At 45.6% G+C, this 20,859-nt stretch overlaps 1 protein-coding gene across 1 annotated transcript in view; it reads right to left on the bottom strand.

Moving 5' to 3' along the window:
• LOC115140274 (NMDA receptor synaptonuclear signaling and neuronal migration factor-like) overlaps positions 1-18,128 on the bottom strand; it is a 70,754-nt gene extending 52,626 nt beyond the window's left edge. The window contains exon 1 of the mRNA XM_029678558.2: positions 17,783-18,128. Within this exon, the coding sequence (XP_029534418.1) occupies positions 17,783-17,853 (71 nt within the window). The 5' untranslated portion in view covers positions 17,854-18,128. The remainder of the gene's footprint in view (positions 1-17,782) is intronic.
• Between the last annotated feature and the right edge of the window lie 2,731 nt (positions 18,129-20,859).

Consider the following 20,859-nt stretch of genomic DNA (forward strand, 5'->3'; position numbering starts at 1 on the left):
GTTTGATATGATTCCTTGCTCTTGTACACGGCTCTAGGGCCACACATATGAGTGGCGATAGTACAGTAGGGGAGTAAACCCTTTCACATTTACACACACACACACACACAGACAGCGGGAGGGGAGAATTGCACATGGAGAGTGTTAAGAGGGATATGGGAGGCTGAGTATGTACATGAGTTCAATCTATACCTTCATCAAACAAAAAAGCACTTTTTTCATGTGTCACAAATTCCATCTCCCCCTGTGGTTCACTGAAGTGGGTCTGGGTATGGATTTGCAATATGAAACAAAAGATGTGTGCAATTCTTTCTCCAGCTTTCGTCCTACATAATATGGCCCAGCATGTACTGTACCACACACATCATCAGGGAAATGTTGTGTTTGTTCTATTGTTCTTACTCTCTTAATTGGCAACAGAAAAGAACATGGTCAGCTGTACTATGCTGTTTAATAACTCTCCCACACAAACACATTTCTACAAACACATTTCTATAGCAAGTACTCCCACATAGCTATGCATACTGCACATAATGTAGGCTAGAGACAAGAGAGGATATGGGCTAACAAGCAATGCACGTGTGTGTGTGTTATACAGTATATATACACACAAAGACACGCATGCACACAAACACACATGCATGCGCACACACACATGCACACACACACCTACAGCATTACACATTCAGTGAGTTGTGCTGGCTGGTGTTGGGCAGTCTGTACACATCTCTGTGTGGATGCTGCTCTGAAATGCCATGCCGCCCTCCCTTCTACAACACACTCTAACTAATTAAATATGAAGCAGCAAGTGCAGCAGCAGAGGAGAGAGAGGGGGTGGGGGGATTTGCGGAGATAGAGGGAGAGGAGAGGGGGGGGGGAGAGGGAGAGGAGAGGAATGCTTTCATCCCTTATCTCTCTGGCTCTCCACTCCTTCCTATAAACATTCTAAAGGGCTGTGTATAAAGGTAATGGGGAGGACCACACACATCCAAGACGACCACTTCCAGAGGACAAACTAGCTACTGTCATGGAGCCAATTGTGGAACTACTATGTGTAACAGTGTTCCTTCCATCCCTATCCTCGCCCCAACCTGGGCTTGAACAAGGGGCCCTGTCACGTTCTGACCTTAGTTCCTTTGTGATGTCTTTGTTTTAGTATGGTCATGGCGTGAGTTGGGTGGGCAGTCTATGTTATTTTTTCTATGATTTGGTATTTCTGTGTTTGGCCTGGTATGGTTCTCAATCAGAGGCAGTTGTCAATCGTTGTCCCTGATTGAGAACCATACTTAGGCAGCCTGTTTTCACCCTTGAGTTGTGGGTGATTATATTTTCTGTTTAGTGTGGGTTGCACCTGACGGAGCTGTCTTGGTTGTGGTTTTTTGTTTGATAGTGTTCAGTTTAAATAAATAACATGAACAAGTACCACGCTGCGCTGCCACCTTCTTCCACCGACGACCGTTACAGGTCCTCTCAACACATCGACAACAGTCACCCTTTGAAGCATCATTACCTATCGCTCCACAAAAGCCGCAGCCCTTGCAGAGCAGGGGAAATAACTACTTCAAGTAAGTGATGTCAGCGATTGAAACGCTACTACCGCACACCGCTATCTAACTAGCCATTTCACACCGGTTACATGTGGTCCAATACAACAACTGATTGCTCAACTCACATCTGTGGCTTCCTTCCTTGTGCTCCGTAAATGTTAATGTCTCTGCTTCTCAAGGACAGTCCACAGAGAACCAGAGACAGTATGTGGATTGAAGCGTAAGCCAATTACACAGCCACCATATTAATGAATCACTTTTTTCCCCAGCACTTTGAACATCGATTAACAACCATAAAATAGAACTCAGTGGGGAAGTATTAAGACATTCATTAGAGAGAAGAGTGGCATAGTTAGATAGGAGAGGAGTGTACCACCCCCATGTATCTCTGTCTCCATCCCAAATGGCACCCTAGTCCTCTTACAGTGACTTGGTCAAAAGCAGTGCACTATATATCGAACAGGTTGTCATTTGGGACGTAACGTCTGTGTGCCTTGCCTTGCTCTGCCCTCACGTTGTCTGCTCTACTGTCTGGCAGATTGTATTGTGCTTTTATGAGCAGAATCCTGAATCCTTGCATGTTTTCAGCCATGTGACGAAGGGAGGGGGGAGACGAGTGGGCCGGGGAAACAGGAAGACTGTGACAGGGGGGAGATGTGTTTAAACAGCATAAATAGAAAGCAGGAATGATAAGGATGGGAGGTTTATGAAAGAGAAAGTGGAGAAAGGAATTGAAGAAAGGAGATGTACTGTACTGTGTAAACCCTAACTGCATGTTCTGTAAAAGCAGGGCAAATACAGTGCCTTGCAAAAGTATTCATCCCCCTTGGCGTTGTTCCTATTTTGTTGCATTACAAACTGTCATTTAAATGGATTTTTATTTGGAATTTATGTCATGGACATACATAAAATTTTCCAAATTGGTGAAGTTAAATTTAAAAAATTACTTATTTTAAAAAATTCAATTTTTTTTACGGAAAGGTACGTGAATATGTATTCACCCCCTTTGCTATGAAGCCCCTAAATAAGATCTGTTGCAACCAATTACCTTCAGAAGTCACATAATTAGTCAAATAAAGTCCACCTGTGTGCAATCTAAGTGTCACATGATCTCAGTATATATACACCTGTTCCGAAAGGCCCCAGAGTCTGCAACATCACTAAGAAAGGGGCACCACCAAGCAAGCAGCGCCCAAGCAAGCAGCGCCATGAAGACCAAGGAGCTCTCCAAACAGGTCAGGGACAAAGTTGTGGAAAAGTACATATCAGGGTTGGGTTATAAAAAAATATCTGAAACTTTGAACATCCCACGGAGCACCATTAAATCAATTATTAAAAAATGGAAAGAATATGGCACCACAACAAACCTGCCAGGAGAGGGCCGCCCACCAAAACTCATGGACCAGGCAAGGAGGGCATTAATCAGAGAGGCAACAAAGAGAACAAAGATAACTCTGAAAGAGCTGCAAAGCTCCACAGCAGAGATTGTTGTGTCTGTCCATAGGACCACTTTAAGCCCCCAGCTGTGCCCTGGACACCATATGTGAATTGATCTTCAGAGTTCGTACTGTTAGGTGACCTAAGATGGGATATGCTTATCACCCCGGCCGTGCTGCAATCTAAACTAGATGCCCTCAATCTCACACAAATTAGCAAGGAACCTACCAGGTACAACCCTAAATCCGTAAACACAGGCACCCTCAGATATCATCCTTACCAACCTGCCCTCTAAATACACATCTGCTGTCTTCAACCAGGATCTCAGAAATCACTGCCTCATTGCCTGCGTCCGTAATGGGTCCACGGTCAAACGATCACCCTTCATCACTGTCAAATGATTCAGCAAGTGGGCCTTTCTAATCGACCTGGCCCGGGTATCCTGGGAGGATATTGACCTCATCCCGTCAGTAGAGGATGCCTGGTTTCCTCACCATCTTAAATAGGCATGCCCCATTCAAAAAATGTAGAACTAAGAACAGATATAGCCCTTGGTTCACTCCAGACTTGACTGCCATTGACCAGCACAAAAACATCCTGTGCCGTACTGCATTAGCATAAAATAGCCCCCGCGATATGCAACTTTTCAGGGAACCAACATACACAGTCAGTTAGGAAAGCAAAGGCTAGTTTTTTTCAAACAGAAATTTGCATCCTGTAGCACAAACTCTCCAACCTCCTCCCAGCTGCCCACTGCAGTGAGGTTAGAAAACTCTATCACCACTGAAAAATCTACAATAATAATTTCAATACGCATTTTTTCTACGGCTGGCCATGCATTCCACCTGGCTACCCCTACCTCGGCCAACAGCTCTGCACCCCCCCCACAGCAACGTGCCCAAGCCCCCCCCCCCCCCGCTTCTCCTTCACCCAAATCCAGATAGCTAATGTTCTGAAAGAGCTGCAAAATCTGGACCCCTACAAATCAGCTGGGCTAGACAATCTGGACCAATCTGGAACTCTTTCTAAAATCATCTGCTGCAATTGTTGCAACTCCTATTACTAGCCTGTTCAACTTCTCTTTGGTATCGTCTGAGATCCCTATAGATTGGAAAGCTGCTGCCGTCATCCCCCTCTAGACCCAAACTGTTACAGACTTATCCTGCCCTGCCTATCTAAAGTCTTCGAAAGCCAAGTCAACAAATAGATCACCGACCATTTCAAATCCCACCGTACCTTCTCCGATATGCAAACTGGTTTCCGGGCTGGTCATGGGTGCACCTCAGCCACGCTCAAGGTCCTAAATTATATCATAACCTCCATTGATAAGACAGTACTGTGCAGCCGTCTTCATTGACCTGGCCAAGGTTTTCGACTCTGTCAATCACCGCATTCTTATCGGCAGACTCAACAGCCTTGGTTTCTCAAATTACTGTCTCGCCAAGTTCACCAACTACTTCTCAGATTAAGTTCAGTGTGTCAAATCGGAGGGCCTGTTGTCCGGACCTCTGACAGTCTCTATGGGGGTGCCACAGGCTTCAATTCTCAGGCCCACTCTTTTCTCTGTATAGATCAATGATGTCGCTCTTGCTGCTGGTGATTCTCTGATCCACCTCTACGCAGACGACACCGTTCTGTATACCTCTGGCCCTTCTTTGGACACTGTTAACAAACCTCCAGATAAGCTTTGATGCCATACAACTCTCCTTCCATGGCCTCCAACTGCTCTTATATGCAAGTAAAACTAAACGCATGCTCTTCAACCGATCGCTGCCTGCACCTGCCCGCCCGACTAGCATCACTATTCTGGACGGTTCTGACTTAGAATATGTGGACAACTACAAATACCTAGGTGTCTGGTTAGACTGTAAACTCTCCTTCCAGCCTCACATTAAGCATCTCGAATCCAAATTAAATCTAGAATCGGCTTCCTATTTTGCAACAAAGCATCCTTCACTTATGCTGCTATACATACCCTCGTAAAACTGACCATCCTACCGATCCTCGACTTCGGCGATGTCATTTACAAAATAGTCTCTAACACTCTACTCAACAAATTGGATGTAGTCTATCACAGTGCCATACGTTTTGTCACCAAAGCCCCATATTCTACCCACCACCTCGACCTGTATGCTCTCGTTGGCTGGCCCTCGCTTCAAATTTGTCACCAAACCCACTGGCTCCAGGTCATCTACAAGTCTTTGCTAGGTAAAGCCCCGCCTTATCTCAGCTCACTGGTCACCATAGCAACATCCACCCATAGCACACGCTCCAGCAGGTATATTTCACTGGTCATCCCCAAAGCCAACACCTCGTTTGGCCGCCTTTCCTTCCTGTTCTCTGCTGCCAATGGCTGGAATGAATTGCAAAAATCACTAAAGCTGGAGACTTATCTCCCTCACCAACTCTAAGCATCAACTGTCAGAGCAGCTTACCGATCATTGCACCTGTACACAGCCCATCTGTAAATAGCCCACCCAACTAAAATTGACATTCTTGTAGGGAATCCTGTTTCAGTCTTGCAAAGATTTTAGACTCGGACGGAGGTTCACCTTCCAGCAGGACAATGACCCTAAGCATACTGCTAAAGCAACACTCAAGTGGTTTAAGGGGAAACATTTAAATGTCTTGGAATGGTCTAGTCAAAACCCAGACCTCAATCCAATTGAGAATTGTGGTATGACTTAAAGATTGCTGTACACCAGCAGAACCCATCCAACTCTGAAGGAGCTAGAGCAGTTTTGCCTTGAAGAATGGGCAAAAATCCTAGTAGCTAGATGTGCCAAGCTTATAGAGACATAGTCCAAGAGACTTGCAGCTGTAATTAATGCAAAAGGTGGCTCTACAAAGTATTGACTTTGCGGGGTGAATAGTTATGCACGCTCAAGTTCTGTTTTTTTGTGTGTTTCTTGTTTGTTTCACAAGAAAACATGTTTTGCATCTTCAAAGTGGTAGACATGTTGTGTAAATCAAATTATACAAACCCCCCAAGAAATCAATTTTAATTCTAATTTGTAAGGCAACAAAACAGGAAAATTACAAGGAGGGTGTATGCTTTTGCAATCCAAAAGCAACCTTGGCTTTTCATTTTGGTTCTGTAGGGTATAAGGGAATAAACAGATCCATGAGATAGTGCCTGGATGTGTCTGTCTGTCGAAAGCTTCTGGTCAGCGGGGTGGTGGCACCGGGATCCTCATCTCTCCCAAGTGGTCATTCTCTCTTTCTCCCCTTACCCATCTGTCTATCGCCTCCTTTGAATTCCATGCTGTCACAGTTACCAGCCCTTTCAAGCTTAACATCCTTATCATGTATCGCCCTCCAGGTTCCCTCTGAGAGTTCATCAATGAGCTTGATGCCTTGATAAGCTCCTTTCCTGAGGACGGCTCACCTCTCACAGTTCTGGGCGACTTTAACCTCCCCACGTCTACCTTTGACTCATTCCTCTCTGCCTCCTTCTTTCCACTCCTCTCCTCTTTTGACCTCTCCCTCTCACCTTCCCCCCCTACTCACAAGGCAGGCAATACGCTCAACCTCATCTTTACTAGATGCTGTTCTTCCACTAACCTCATTGCAACTCCCCTCCAAGTCTCCGACCACTACCTTGTATCCTTTTCCCTCTCGCTCTCATCCAACACTTCCCACACTGCCCCCTACTCGGATGGTATCGCGCCGTCCCAACCTTCGCTCTCTCTCCCCCGCTACTCTCTCCTCTTCCATCCTATCATCTCTTCCCTCTGCTCAAACCTTCTCCAACCTATCTCCTGATTCTGCCTCCTCAACCCTCCTCTCCTCCCTTTCTGCATCCTTTGACTCTCTATGTCCCCTATCCTCCAGGCCGGCTCGGTCCTCCCCTCCCGCTCCGTGGCTCGACGACTCATTGCGAGCTCACAGAACAGGGCTCCGGGCAGCCGAGCGGAAATGGAGGAAAACTCGCCTCCCCTGCGGACCTGGCATCCTTTCACTCCCTCCTCTCTACATTTTCCTCTTCTGTCGCTGCTGCTAAAGCCACTTTCTACCACTCTAAATTCCAAGCATCTGCCTCTAACCCTAGGAAGCTCTTTGCCACCTTCTCCTCCCTCCTGAATCCTCCTCCCCCTCCCCCCTCCTCCCTCTCTGCAGATGACTTCGTCAACCATTTTGAAAAGAAGGTCGACGACATCCGATCCTCGTTTGCTAAGTCAAACGACACCGCTGGTTCTGCTCACACTGCCATACCCTGTGCTCTGACCTCTTTCTCCCCTCTCTCTCCAGATGAAATCTCGCGTCTTGTGACGGCCGGCCGCCCAACAACCTGCCCGCTGACCCTATCCCCTCCTCTCTTCTCCAGACCATTTCCGGAGACCTTCTCCCTTACCTCACCTCGCTCATCAACTCATCCCTGACCGCTGGCTACGTCCCTTCCGTCTTCAAGAGAGCGAGAGTTGCACCCCTTCTGAAAAAAACCTACACTCGATCCCTCCGATGTCAACAACTACAGACCAGTATCCCTTCTTTCTTTTCTCTCCAAAACTCTTGAACGTGCCGTCCTTGGCCAGCTCTCCCGCTATCTCTCTCAGAATGACCTTCTTGATCCAAATCAGTCAGGTTTCAAGACTAGTCATTCAACTGAGACTGCTCTTCCCTGTATCACGGAGGCGCTCCGCACTGCTAAAGCTAACTCTCTCTCCTCTGCTCTCATCCTTCTAGACCTATCGGCTGCCTTCGATACTGTGAACCATCAGATCCTCCTCTCCACCCTCTCCGAGTTGGGCATCTCCGGCGCGGCCCACGCTTGGATTGCGTCCTATCTGACAGGTCGCTCCTACCAGGTGGCGTGGCGAGAATCCGTCTCCTCACCACGTGCTCTCACCACTGGTGTCCCCCAGGGCTCTGTTCTAGGCCCTCTCCTATTCTCGCTATACACCAAGTCACTTGGCTCTGTCATAACCTCACATGGTCTCTCCTATCATTGCTATGCAGACGACACACAATTAATCTTCTCCTTTCCCCCTTCTGATGACCAGGTGGCGAATCGCATCTCTGCATGTCTGGCAGACATATCAGTGTGGATGACGGATCACCACCTCAAGCTGAACCTCGGCAAGACGGAGCTGCTCTTCCTCCCGGGAAGGACTGCCCGTTCCATGATCTCGCCATCACGGTTGACAACTCCACTGTGTCCTCCTCCCAGAGCGCTAAGAACCTTGGCGTGATCCTGGACAACACCCTGTCGTTCTCAACTAACATCAAGGCGGTGGCCCGTTCCTGTAGGTTCATGCTCTACAACATCCGCAGAGTACGACCCTGCCTCACACAGGAAGCGGCGCAGGTCCTAATCCAGGCACTTGTCATCTCCCGTCTGGATTACTGCAACTCGCTGTTGGCTGGGCTCCCTGCCTGTGCCATTAAACCCCTACAACTCATCCAGAACGCCGCAGCCCGTCTGGTGTTCAACCTTCCCAAGTTCTCTCACGTCACCCCGCTCCTCCGCTCTCTCCACTGGCTTCCAGTTGAAGCTCGCATCCGCTACAAGACCATGGTGCTTGCCTACGGAGCTGTGAGGGGAACGGCACCTCAGTACCTCCAGGCTCTGATCAGGCCCTACACCCAAACAAGGGCACTGCGTTCATCCACCCCTGGCCTGCTCGCCTCCCTACCACTGAGGAAGTACAGTTCCCGCTCAGCCCAGTCAAAACTGTTCGCTGCTCTGGCCCCCCAATGGTGGAACAAACTCCCTCACGACGCCAGGACAGCGGAGTCAATCACCACCTTCCGGAGACACCTGAAACCCCACCTTTTTAAGGAATACCTAGGATAGGATAAAGTAATCCTTCTCACCCCCCCCCCCCCTTAAATGATTTAGATGCACTATTGTAAAGTGGCTGCTCCACTGGATGTCATAAGGTGAATGCACCAATTTGTAAGTCGCTCTGGATAAGAGCGTCTGCTAAATGACTTAAATGTAATGTAATGAAGCCTCTCTCCTATCTGAGTCAAGGAGCAAGCCTTCTGTGTTCTGGCCCTGGGTGTCTCAGTGAAAAACAAGTGTCTCAGGGACACCCAATGAGGCTCTTAGAGTCATTTGGAAAAAGAGGGGCACCGTGTATTCCTCCTCACTCACTGAATCTCACCACTCAGATCATCTCTCTGAGAGGATGACCTATTTCTGAGACACCACAAATATCTCCCGTATCCATCTCCCTCACTGTCTCTTTCTGAGACAGCCCATCTTCCTCATTCCCACTCTTACCTTCCTCTCTCCATCTTCCTCAGTCCCTCTCTCTCGTCTCCTCCTCTGAACTGTTCTCTCTCCAATACAAGTACACCAAATCGAGTGAAATGAAGTTGAAACAACAAACATCAAGTTGACCACTTAGCGCCTTAGTTTCTTGTCCTCGCTTGTTCACTGTCTCTGAGTCAAATGGAAATCTCAGATTTGGCAGGCCTCCCAAGTCCCTGCTGGCTGCTTTCCAGGTCTCACTCTCTACACTGTGGTTGTTAGGTGATTAAATGAATGTTTGTCAGAGTCCGTAAGAAATATTGCTTTGTAATTGGATTAAACCACAGACACCAGATGTAGGAAATCACTGGGTAGTTAAAGCCTAGTAGAGTTAATGTGTATTTTGACCATGTCCAGATAGTGTCAGTCTGCATCCCAGATGGCTCCCGACTCCCTACATACTGTACTACTTTTGATCAAGGCCTGTATAGGGAAAAGGGTGCCATTGGGACGCAGACTCAGCCCAGCTAAGCTTAATTAATAACATGAGAATCATGAGCGCCGTAGCTGCCCAGACAATGAGTATTCAGTGTTAGTTCCTGACCCGCTGTATCCTGCGTTCCATCCAGCTTTTTCCTGCCGTCGGATCAACGGTGACATGGGTGTAATTACTCAGATCTATGAGGTCAGGCAGCCTCCCTTGTATCACTGCATCCCTGTATTATTACAGTCCAGCCTCGCTCTACAGGCTGTAATCAGACTAATTACAGCAGCCAGAACGCAGATACCTCTCCTCTGCACTGTAATCCCTGCCATACAGAGAGAGAGAGGTTTTGGTGAAAAGGCTGGTGGCTTAATTAAGAAACATTAGTACTGAGATGGCCTGAGATTCAGACAATAAACACTAGGTGTCAGGCAGACAATTACCCCTCTGTCAGACGTGGTTGTAGGTTCAGCCCTAGGGCACTGTGACTGAATAATACCAATGTGGCGGGCCAAATGGCACCCTATTCCACTATATAGGGTGCAAGTTCGGACGCACCCATCCGAAGACCAATGTACTGTATCCTATGGGAATACAACTATAGAGTGTTGAACCAGCTATTCCTCATTTATACCATGGCAGCAGAAGCATGTCAGGCTTACAATGTGGATGTAGAATCCTAGAAGTGCATTAACGACCAAACTGGGCTAATGGTGACTGTGATGGCGTGAACTCCACTGTGCTGTTCCTGCTGTGGTTAGTACTGCACACTGCCTGGTATGAAGCCATGAAATGACATTGTACCACAGATTCAACCGTTACGTCAACACTTCAGGCATTCTATTGAGTGCTATACCCAACTGTTTAAGACACAGGATTCCAAAAGTAGAAGGCCACTGAAAACATTAAAGTGAATGTCAGATGGTGTCAAAGTTTCCTTACAAATCAAATCTCTAAACATTTGTCATGACAATTAATGTTTAATATGGGATGTAAACTTGAATGAATGCTTAATAAGTATGTGCACAAATCAAAACAGACTGATTTTTTAAGAAATGATGCTGCTGATGTCAACTTGATGAAGAGGCAGCAGAGCAGTGGTCCCATCAAGGAGTGATTTAGGCGGGCATTCAGAAAAACTCATCTCTACCCTATGTACCCTAAACTCACACTGCACTGGGAGATATTAAACAAACAAATTGGGTCTTATGAGAAACAAGCCGGGAGGATTCAGAATACACAGCAGGTTAAATACATTTTGGGAGAAAAGATAAATCAATTCACCTTTTGCAATAATATTCCTCCGAATTCTACTAAAAGACCTAGTGTAGTCAAGTGTACACGTATTCCAATGTTACCGGGCCGCACGCATCAATATTTTGTTGCACAGATCAGTCCATTACCTTGGGTGTATGGATGGGCCTCTGGGCTGAAACCACCCTGTGTCTGCTCTGCGCTGCAACACTCCCGTCGAACCCATTTTACTGATGAAACCTGCCTTAGTCTAGCCCAGGAAGATTAACAATAGAAAATAACAGAATAGAGGAGACTGTGTCCTGTCTGTGTCCTTAATGTTTTACCGTCATTCTAGCAGTACATACAGTGGGGTGAACAAGTATTTGAAACACTACCAATTTTGCAGGTTTTCCTACGTACAAAGCATGTAGAGGTCTGTCATTTTTATCATAGGTACACTTCAACTGTGAGAGACTGAATCTAAAACAAAAATCCAGAAAATCACATTGTGATTTTTCAAAAGTAATTAATTTGCATTTTATTGCATGACATAAGTATTTGATACATCAGAAAAGCAGAACCTAATATTTGGTACAGAAACCTTTGTTTGCAATTACAGAGCTCATACGTTTCCTGTAGTTCTTGACCAGGTTTGCACACACTGCAGCAGGGATTTTGGCCCACTCCTCCATACAGACCTTCTCCAGATCCTTCAGTTTTTGGGGCGGTCGCTGGGCAATATGGACTTTCAGCTCCCTCCAAAGATGTTCTATTGGGTTCAGGGCTGGAGACTGGCTAGCCACTCCTTAGTTGCCCTGGCTGTGTGTTTTTGGGTCGTTGTCATGCTGGAAGACCCAGCCACGACCCATCTTCAATAATCTTACTGAGGGAAGGAAGTTGTTGGCCAAGATCTCGCGGTACATGGCCCCATCCATCCTCCCCTCAATACGGTGCAGTCGTCCTGTCCCCTTTGCAGAAAAGCATCCCCAAAGAATGATGTTTCCACCTCCATGCGTCACGTTTGGGATGGTGTTCTTTGGTTTGTACTCATCCTTCTTCTTCCTCCAAACACGGCGAGTGGAGTTTAGACCAAAAAGCTCTTTTGTCTCATCAGACCACATGACCTTCTCCCATTACTCCTCTGGATCATCCAGATGGTCATTGGCAAACTTCAGACGGGCCTGGACATGCGCTGGCTTGAGCAGGGGGACCTTGCGTGCGCTGCAGGATTTTAATCCATGATGGTGTAGTGTGTTACTAATGGTTTTCTTTGAGACTGTGGTCCCAGCTCTCTTCAGGTCATTGACCAGGTCCTGCCGTGTAGTTCTGGGCTGATCCCTCACCTTCCTCATGATCATTGATGCCCCACGAGGTGAGAACTTGACTGGAGCCCCAGACGGAGGGTGATTGACCGTCATCTTGAACTTCTTCCATTTTATTATAATTGCGCCAACAGTTGTTGCCTTCTCAACAAGCTGCTTGCCTATTGTCCTGTAGCCCATCCCAGCCTTGTCCAAGTCTACAATTTTATCCCTGATGTCCTTACACTGTCCTCACACAGCTCTCTGGTCTTGGCCATTGTGGAGAGGTTGGAGTCTGAGTGTGTGGACAGGTGACTTTTATACAGGTAACGAGTTGAAACAGGTGCAGTTAATACAGGTAATGAGTGGAGAACTGGAGGGCTTTTAAAAGAAAAAGTAAAAGGTCTGTGAGAGACTGAATTCTTACTGGTTGGTAGGTGATCAAATACTTATGTCATGCAATAAAAAGCAAATTAATTACTAACTTGTTATGGAAGCGCTTCCCCAGTGGGAATCGAATTTTCTGAAATTTCAAGTGCACCACGCATAGTTTATGATAAAAATCTAAATTTCATAACAATTGACATCCAATATACCAAATTAAAGCTACACTCGTTGTGAATCTATCCACCAAGTCAGATTTGTAAAATGCTTTTCGGGGAAAGCATGAGACGCTATTATCTGTACCATGCAGCCTCACATACTGCAACGTCACAAAAACGACAGATTTTTCGTTAGCGCTCGCAAACGAAAAGGCTGAAATAAAATATAAAACATTCCTTACCTTTGACGAGCTTCATTCTTGGCACTCCTAGATGTCCCATAAACATCATTTAGGGTCTTTTTTCGATTAAATCGGTCCATATATAGCCTAGATATCGAGCTAGGAATACCTTGGAATTGGAGGAAAAAATTAGCATTTCATAACGTAACGTCATTTTTTAAAATGCCAAAAGTCGACGATAAACTTTCACAAAACACTTCGAAATACTTTTGTAATGCAACTTTAGGTATTAGTACACGTTAATAAGCGATAAAATACCTCAGGAGGCGGTGTGAAATCGTTACCTTGTCCGTGGAGAAAAATATGTTTCGAAACGGTCGCCCCAAAATCTGGGCGGTGCCAGTAGGAAAGTAGTTCCCTTGTTTGGGTTAGACCAAGAATCAATTGCGAAACTAATGACGTAACTCTAGACAGCATGGGGAAGCTGTAGCCAATGAGAACTCGGCTCTATTTAATTCTGTTCTCTGTAAACAATTGCCTGCAGGCGCGGAAGAATATATTTTTACATTTTCAGTGAACAGATTTTCATGCACTATTCGACCGAAACGCACGTTCTGTAAATGGCACAGGCGTGATTTAAACAGTTTTGGAAAGGTCTGACTGTTTCCTAGCCACACACACTAACCAAATGAACGTACTATATTCCTGGCATGAATAGCAGGGCGCTGAAATGTTGCGCGATTTTTTTTTAAAGACTGCGAAAATTCACATGCTCCATAACAAATCGTACAATGTGATTTTCTGGATTTTTGTTTTAGATTCCGTCTCTCACAGTTGAAGTGTACCTATGATAAAAATTACAGACCTCTACATGCTTTGTAAGTAGGAAACACTGCCGATTTTGCAGGTTATCAAATACTTGTTCTCCCCACTGTACATAATATGTGTGGTAAGATATGTCCTGAGTAACATGGGTTAGTTGTCAGAACTACTTCTCTGTATACATCAATGATGTCGCTCTTGCTGCTGGTGAGTCTCTGATCCACCTCTATTCAGACGACACCATTCTGTATACCCCTGGCCCTTCTTTGGATAGTGTAATAACTAACCTCCAGATGAGCTTCGATGCCATACAACTCTCCTTCCGTGGCCTCCAACTGCTCATATATGCAAGTAAAACTAAATGCATGCTCTTCAACCAATCACTGCCCGCTCGTCCAGCATCACTACTCTGGACGGTTCTGACTTAGAATATGTGGACAACTACACATACCTAGGTGTCTGGTTACTGTAAACTCTCCTTCCAGACTCTCATTAGGCATCTCCAATCCAAAATTAAATCTAGAATTGGCTTCCAATTTCACAACAAAGCATCCTTCACTCATGCTGCCAAACACACTCAAAACTGACCATCCTACCGATCCTCGACTTTGGCGATGTCATTTACAAATTAGCCTCCAACACTCTACTCAACCAATTGGATGCAGTCTATCACAGTCCCCTCCGTTACCCACCACTGCGACCTGTACACTCTCGTTGGCTGGCCCTCGCTTCATACTCGTCACCAAACCCACTGGCTCCAGGTCATCTACAAGTCTCTGCTAGGTAAAGCCCCGCCTTATCTCAGCTTACTGGTCACCATAGCAGCACCCACCTGTAGCACGCTCTCCAGCAGTTATATCTCACTGGTCACCCCCAAAACCAATTCTTCCTTTGGGCCCGTTTCCTTCCAGTTCTCTGCTGCCAATGACTGGAATGAACTTTAAAAATCACTGAAGCTGGAGACTCATATTTCCCTCACTAGCTTTAAGCACCTTTGTCAAAGCAGCTCACAGATCACTGCACCTGTACATAGCCCATCTGTAACTAGCCCATCCAACTACTGTCACGTTCCGACCTTAGTTCCTTTTATTATGTCTTTGTTTTAGTTTGGTCAGGGCGTGAGTTGGGGTGGGTAGTCTGTTGTGGTTTTGTGTTTGGCCTGGTATGGTTCTCAATCAGAGGCAGGTGTCGTTCGTTGTCTCTGATTAAGAATCCTACTTAAGTAGCCTTTTCCCACCTGGGTTTTGTGGGTGATTATTTCCTGTTTAGTGTTTTTTCATTCACCTTACGGGACTGTTCGTTTGTCCTTTATTGTGTTGTTCAGTTATTTTATAAAAAATCTGAACATTTACCACGCTGCACTTTGGTCCTCACCTTCCACCATAGATGATCGTTACAACTACCTCATCCCCATATTGTATTTATTTATCTTTCTCCTTTTGCATCCCAGTATCTCTACTTGCACATTCATCTTCTGCACATCTACCATTCCAGTGTTTAATTGCTATATTGTAATTACTTCGCCACCATGGCCTATTTATTGCCTTTACCTCCCTTATCCTACCTCATTTGCACATGCTGTATATATACTTTTTCTACTGTAATATTGACTGTATGTTTGTTTATTCTATGTGTAACTCTGTTTTGTGTCGAACTGCTTTGCTTTATCTTGGCCAGGTCACAGTTGCAAATGAGAACTTGTTCTCAACTAGCCTTCCTGGTTAAATAAAGGTGAAATAAAAAATACAAAATCAAAATGTTACAGGGAAACGGTAACCTTCAGCATTCAGTCTCTGCAGATATTCAGAGCTGCAATAGGGTCCCTGGCATTTCTCTCCATAGGTGGCTAAAGTACATATAGTACTTGGCTAAATTAGAACAGCGTTACCAGTCATTTACTTTTGCTTGGTCAGCTTTGTGACTTATGTAGATGTTCCAAATGTCTAATCCCTGTCCAGAAGCACATACAGTAGGCTAGTCAGGTCAATTAGGAAAGATTTACCAGGGTCAATTTACGGTAGTCAAATCCAGTCAAAGTTTATTGGTCGCTACACACATTTGCAGATGTTATTGCAGGTGCAGCGAGAAGCTTGTGTTTCTAGCTCCAACAGTGCAGTGATAATACTTAGTAATACAACACAATACACACACACACAATCTCAAAAGTAAAAACAAAGAAATTAAGAAATATCAGTTTAATAAAGTTTGGGCAGCGTTAAGGGAATCCATTCTTCTAAGCAGATGTGACTTGTCCATTCATTGGCTAGATTCAGTTGTCAAAAGTAGGACTCAACAGTTAAGCCAGCCATTCAGACTCAGAGACAAATACACAACGCAGAAGAGATTGGGGCTGTTTGTCAGTCAGAGGGATGAAATGGTTTTACACTCGAGGTCCAAACTCATCTGACAACCAATCAGTCAGTGATTGTGATTCTGAGGCAAAAGTGATGTGATGCCACACCACCATTACATCAGTGGGTTGTCTAGGCTATCTACGGGTAAAACGGTACACTAAAGCTCTGGGGGATTGCTTCCTGAAGAGCCATTAATGTCTCGACATCTGTCATAGAGTAGAAAACATGGCTCTTGGGCCTCAGTCCAATAATATGTACTTGACACTGATCAGTTTGATTTATGCTGTGTGTTTAAAGAGACCATATGACTGAAAAGGGAAAGAGTGGGGAGAGGAGAGAATGAGAAACAAAAAGAAATCTAGTCTGTCTGAGGTTGAGGTGTAAGAGAGCGCTCAATGCCTGCACAGTGAGATCAGTCTGTGGGTGACATGACGTGCGGCAAAGTTCTTCTGAAAAGCTCAATCTTGCAATGTTACATATTACAATATTCAGCACACAGGATTAAGTGACAGCACTCTGACACATCTGGCACTGTGTGACAGGTGTGAGGGCATGACTCATGGTTCTTCAAGGAATATAATCACCAAACCTGATGTGTTAGAGATGAGTCATAAACGGTGTGTCATCCCTAATTATAGATCTTACAACAACAACAAAAATAGACCTAATTCAGGCACGCTTCATGCTGTTTTGGTGTTTATTGGTCACATACACATATTTAGCAGATGTTATTGCGGGTGTAGCAAAATGCTTGTGTTCCTAGCTCCACGGTGTGTCATGCCCAATTATATGTATTTCAAAACTACAATTTGACCAAACTCAGGCACATTTCTTGCTGTTTTGGTGTTTAAATAATAGTGTAGAATACATTTTCTGGCACTGTAGATCCCAGAGCCTGTTCGTTGGAAAGTTGAAACATAAAAAAAATGTGGTGTTGCCAACCATGCTACATGCCATTTACAATCAAGGGTTTAGGATTCAATGTTGTGTGCAGTTGATTGGTGGCATTTCATATGCCTTTTCATGTCAGATCAAACACTCCTAAGTAACTTATCTAAAAAGTATAAAATACTAATAACCCCCTTTAGGCTACTGGACTTCAAGAAGCTTGGTAGTAGGAAGTGTAACGCTCGAAGAAAAATACAGTAGTCTACAGTACATAAGGAGTGTACGATTAAACCACTTATTTTACTAACTCTTATTGCTCAAACCATGATGCCAAAAAATCCATAACAGCATGTTCTGTTGCCAAAAAAAGCTGTTACAAATTCCCAATGCTGTCCAAGGACTTGGAAAGATGCATTATCATTGTTGCCTAATACAAATAAAATACAGTATATATATATATATATATAAGTTACAGGAAGGTAGCTATGACAGCAGATGTAGCCTATCAATTACATTTAAATAAATAATTGCAATGTAAATACTTTTGTAAAGCATATATTTGATCACAACGCCACAGCAGTAAACTGGGAAACAAATATATTATAGGCTAGCATTTGTTTATAATTATAACTTCAGTTTCAGTTAGTTTGCGATTACTGCTCGAACAATTCAGCGGAGTCGCTACTTCGCCCGGTAAACGCGTCTACATCAGCACCGTGACATGCACCATGCATCCCTCCAGTTATTATACCAGAGAGCTACCGAGCAGCTCCGGCCCCCGGGCACTCACCTAACTTTTGCGGCCACAGAAGATATTGCATCGGTCCTTAAAGTCTTCCTTTTGGACCCGGCAGTTCCCATGCTGAAGTGGAAACGACACAAGATAAAAGCCAGATCATTCCACTGATGGGCGATCAGATATGAAGGAAGAAACGTCCGTAGAAAAAAACGGAGGAAAAGCCGGACAATCGCACCTGGAGGAAAAACACCCCTTTTCCCCTGAGTATTTTAACCAGTTTAGTTATTTCATACTCATTAAATGTCAATCTATAAAGCTCACGTTAAACATGGAAAGCCTGTAGTGTGTGACTGCGAGCGCTTCAACAGCAGATGCACTGGTGGCTCGTTGCGCGCGGTTGACTCCCTGCCTCTGTTGCGCTCAATTCCTCATTGATTCAACTGAAGCGGAGAGGAATGGGCGGACAGGAAGGAAACGACAGCCATAAAAGGACTACACCCACCCCCCCAAAAAATAAATAAATAAAACACACACACACACACACACACACAGTCAAGTAACATAATGATATGACTGTAGCAGGTGAGGGCTGGGTCATTCAGAGCCTTCTATGGAACATACATAAGTGTGCTGTTTGAATAGAACAGCTCTAAATATTGTCAAAGACCCCAGCCACCCCAGTCATAGACTGTTCTCTCTACTACCGCATGGCAAGCGGTACTGGGCTAACCGGGCTATCTGAGTTGTGTCCCACCCACCACCCGCAAACCCCTCTTTTACGCTACTGCTACTCCATGTTCATCATATATACATAGTCAATTTAACCATATCTACATGTGCATACTACCTCAATCAGCCTGACTAACCGGTATGTATGTGGCCTCGCTACTTTTATAGCCTCGCTACTGTATATAACCTGTTTTTGTGCTGTTTTTCTTTACTGACCTATTGTTCACCTAATCTTTTTTGCACTATTGGATAGAGCCTGTAAGTAAACATTTCACTGTAAGGTTGTATTCGTTGCAGGTGACAACTCAACTTTGATTTGATATGATTTGGAATAGTGGCATTTTGGTTAGCTAACTGATTACCAGGAACTGTTCATTTATTATGAAACTAGTTGCAAGGACAGTGAGAATAACAACTGACTGGAAGAAAACATTATCACATTATATACTCTAGATTGAGTAGCCTACTTTCATTTCCACTTTTGCTAAGAGGTACTCAATAGGCATGACTCATATCCCATTGAATTGTGCATCCTATGGCACAATTATTATTTATGAAGAGGAAGTAAGTCAGCCCTTGCCTCAAAGCAAAGCCTGAATCATCATCTATCTTGGTAACTTTGTCACTGACATCAACACATTATATACCGAGATGACATCATCGACCAACCATACCAACAGCTCTTTCAGCACCATGGACAGTATCTATGATGGAAAGGCAGCATGTGACAGCAATGTAAAAAAAAAAAAAAAAAGAAGCTTTTTTTAAAGTTAGTGCATCCCAAATGGCACCCTATTCCCAATATAGTGTACTACTTTTGACCAGAGCCCGTCAAAAGTAATGCACTATATAGGAGGATGTGCCATTTGGGATGTGTCATGTGTCTTTGGATCCACACGACTGACGGGTTGCTACTGAGGACAGCAGAGACTTCCAGACAGAGACCAAGGGATGGTCCTCTCACCTTCCCCCTCTACTCACAAGGCAGGCAATACGCTCGACCTCATCTTTACTAGATGCTGTTCTTCCACTAACCTCACTTGCAACTCCCCTCCAAGTCTCCGACCACTACCTTGTATCCTTTTCCCTCTTGCTCTCATCCAACACTTCCCACACTGCCCCTACTCGGATGGTATCGCGCCGTCCCAATCTTCGCTCTCTCTCCCCCGCTACTCTCTCCTCTTCCATCCTATCATCTCTTCCCTCTGCTCAAACCTTCTCCAACCTATCTCCTGATTCTGCCTCCTCAACCCTCCTTTCCTCCCTTTCTGCATCCCTTGATTCTCTATGTCCCCTATCCTCCAGGCCGGCTCGGTCCTCCCCTCCTGCTCCGTGGCTCGACGACTCATTGCGAGCTCACAGAACAGGGCTCCGGGCAGCCGAGCGGAAATGGAGGAAAACTCGCCTCCCTGCGGACCTGGCATCCTTTCACTCCCTCCTCTCTACATTTTCCTCTTCTGTCTCTGCTGCTAAAGCCACTTTCTACCACTCTAAAGTCCAAGCATCTGCCTCTAACCCTAGGAAGCTCTTTGCCACCTTCTCCTCCCTCCTGAATCCTCCTCCCCCCCTCCTCCCTCTCTGCAGATGACTTCGTCAACCATTTTGAAAAGAAGGTCGACGACATCCGATCCTCGTTTGCTAAGTCAAACGACACCGCTGGTTCTGCTCACACTGCCCTACCCTGTGCTCTGACCTCTTTCTCCCCTCTCTCTCCAGATGAAATCTCGCGTCTTGTGACGGCCGGCCGCCCAACAACCTGCCCGCTTGACCCTATTCCCTCCTCTCTTCTCCAGACCATTTCCGGAGACCTTCTCCCTTACCTCACCTCGCTCATCAACTCATCCCTGACCGCTGGCTACGTCCCTTCTGTCTTCAAGAGAGCGAGAGTTGCACCCTTCTGAAAAAACCTACACTCGATCCCTCCGATGTCAACAACTACAGACCAGTATCCCTTCTTTCTTTTCTCTCCAAAACTCTTGAACGTGCCGTCCTTGGCCAGCTCTCCCGCTATCTCTCTCAGAATGACCTTCTTGATCCAAATCAGTCAGGTTTCAAGACTAGTCATTCAACTGAGACTGCTCTTCTCTGTATCACGGAGGCCCTCCGCACTGCTAAAGCTAACTCTCTCTCCTCTGCTCTCATCCTTCTAGACCTATCGGCTGCCTTCGATACTGTGAACCATCAGATCCTCCTCTCCACCCTCTCCGAGTTGGGCATCTCCGGCGCGGCCCACGCTTGGATTGCGTCCTACCTGACAGGTCGCTCCTACCAGGTGGCGTGGCGAGAATCTGTCTCCTCACCACGCGCTCTCACCACTGGCGTCCCCCAGGGCTCTGTTCTAGGCCCTCTCCTATTCTCGCTATACACCAAGTCACTTGGCTCTGTCATAACCTCACATG

Source organism: Oncorhynchus nerka, linkage group LG13 (assembly GCF_034236695.1).
Source record: "Oncorhynchus nerka isolate Pitt River linkage group LG13, Oner_Uvic_2.0, whole genome shotgun sequence".
Taxonomy (NCBI): domain Eukaryota; kingdom Metazoa; phylum Chordata; class Actinopteri; order Salmoniformes; family Salmonidae; genus Oncorhynchus; species Oncorhynchus nerka.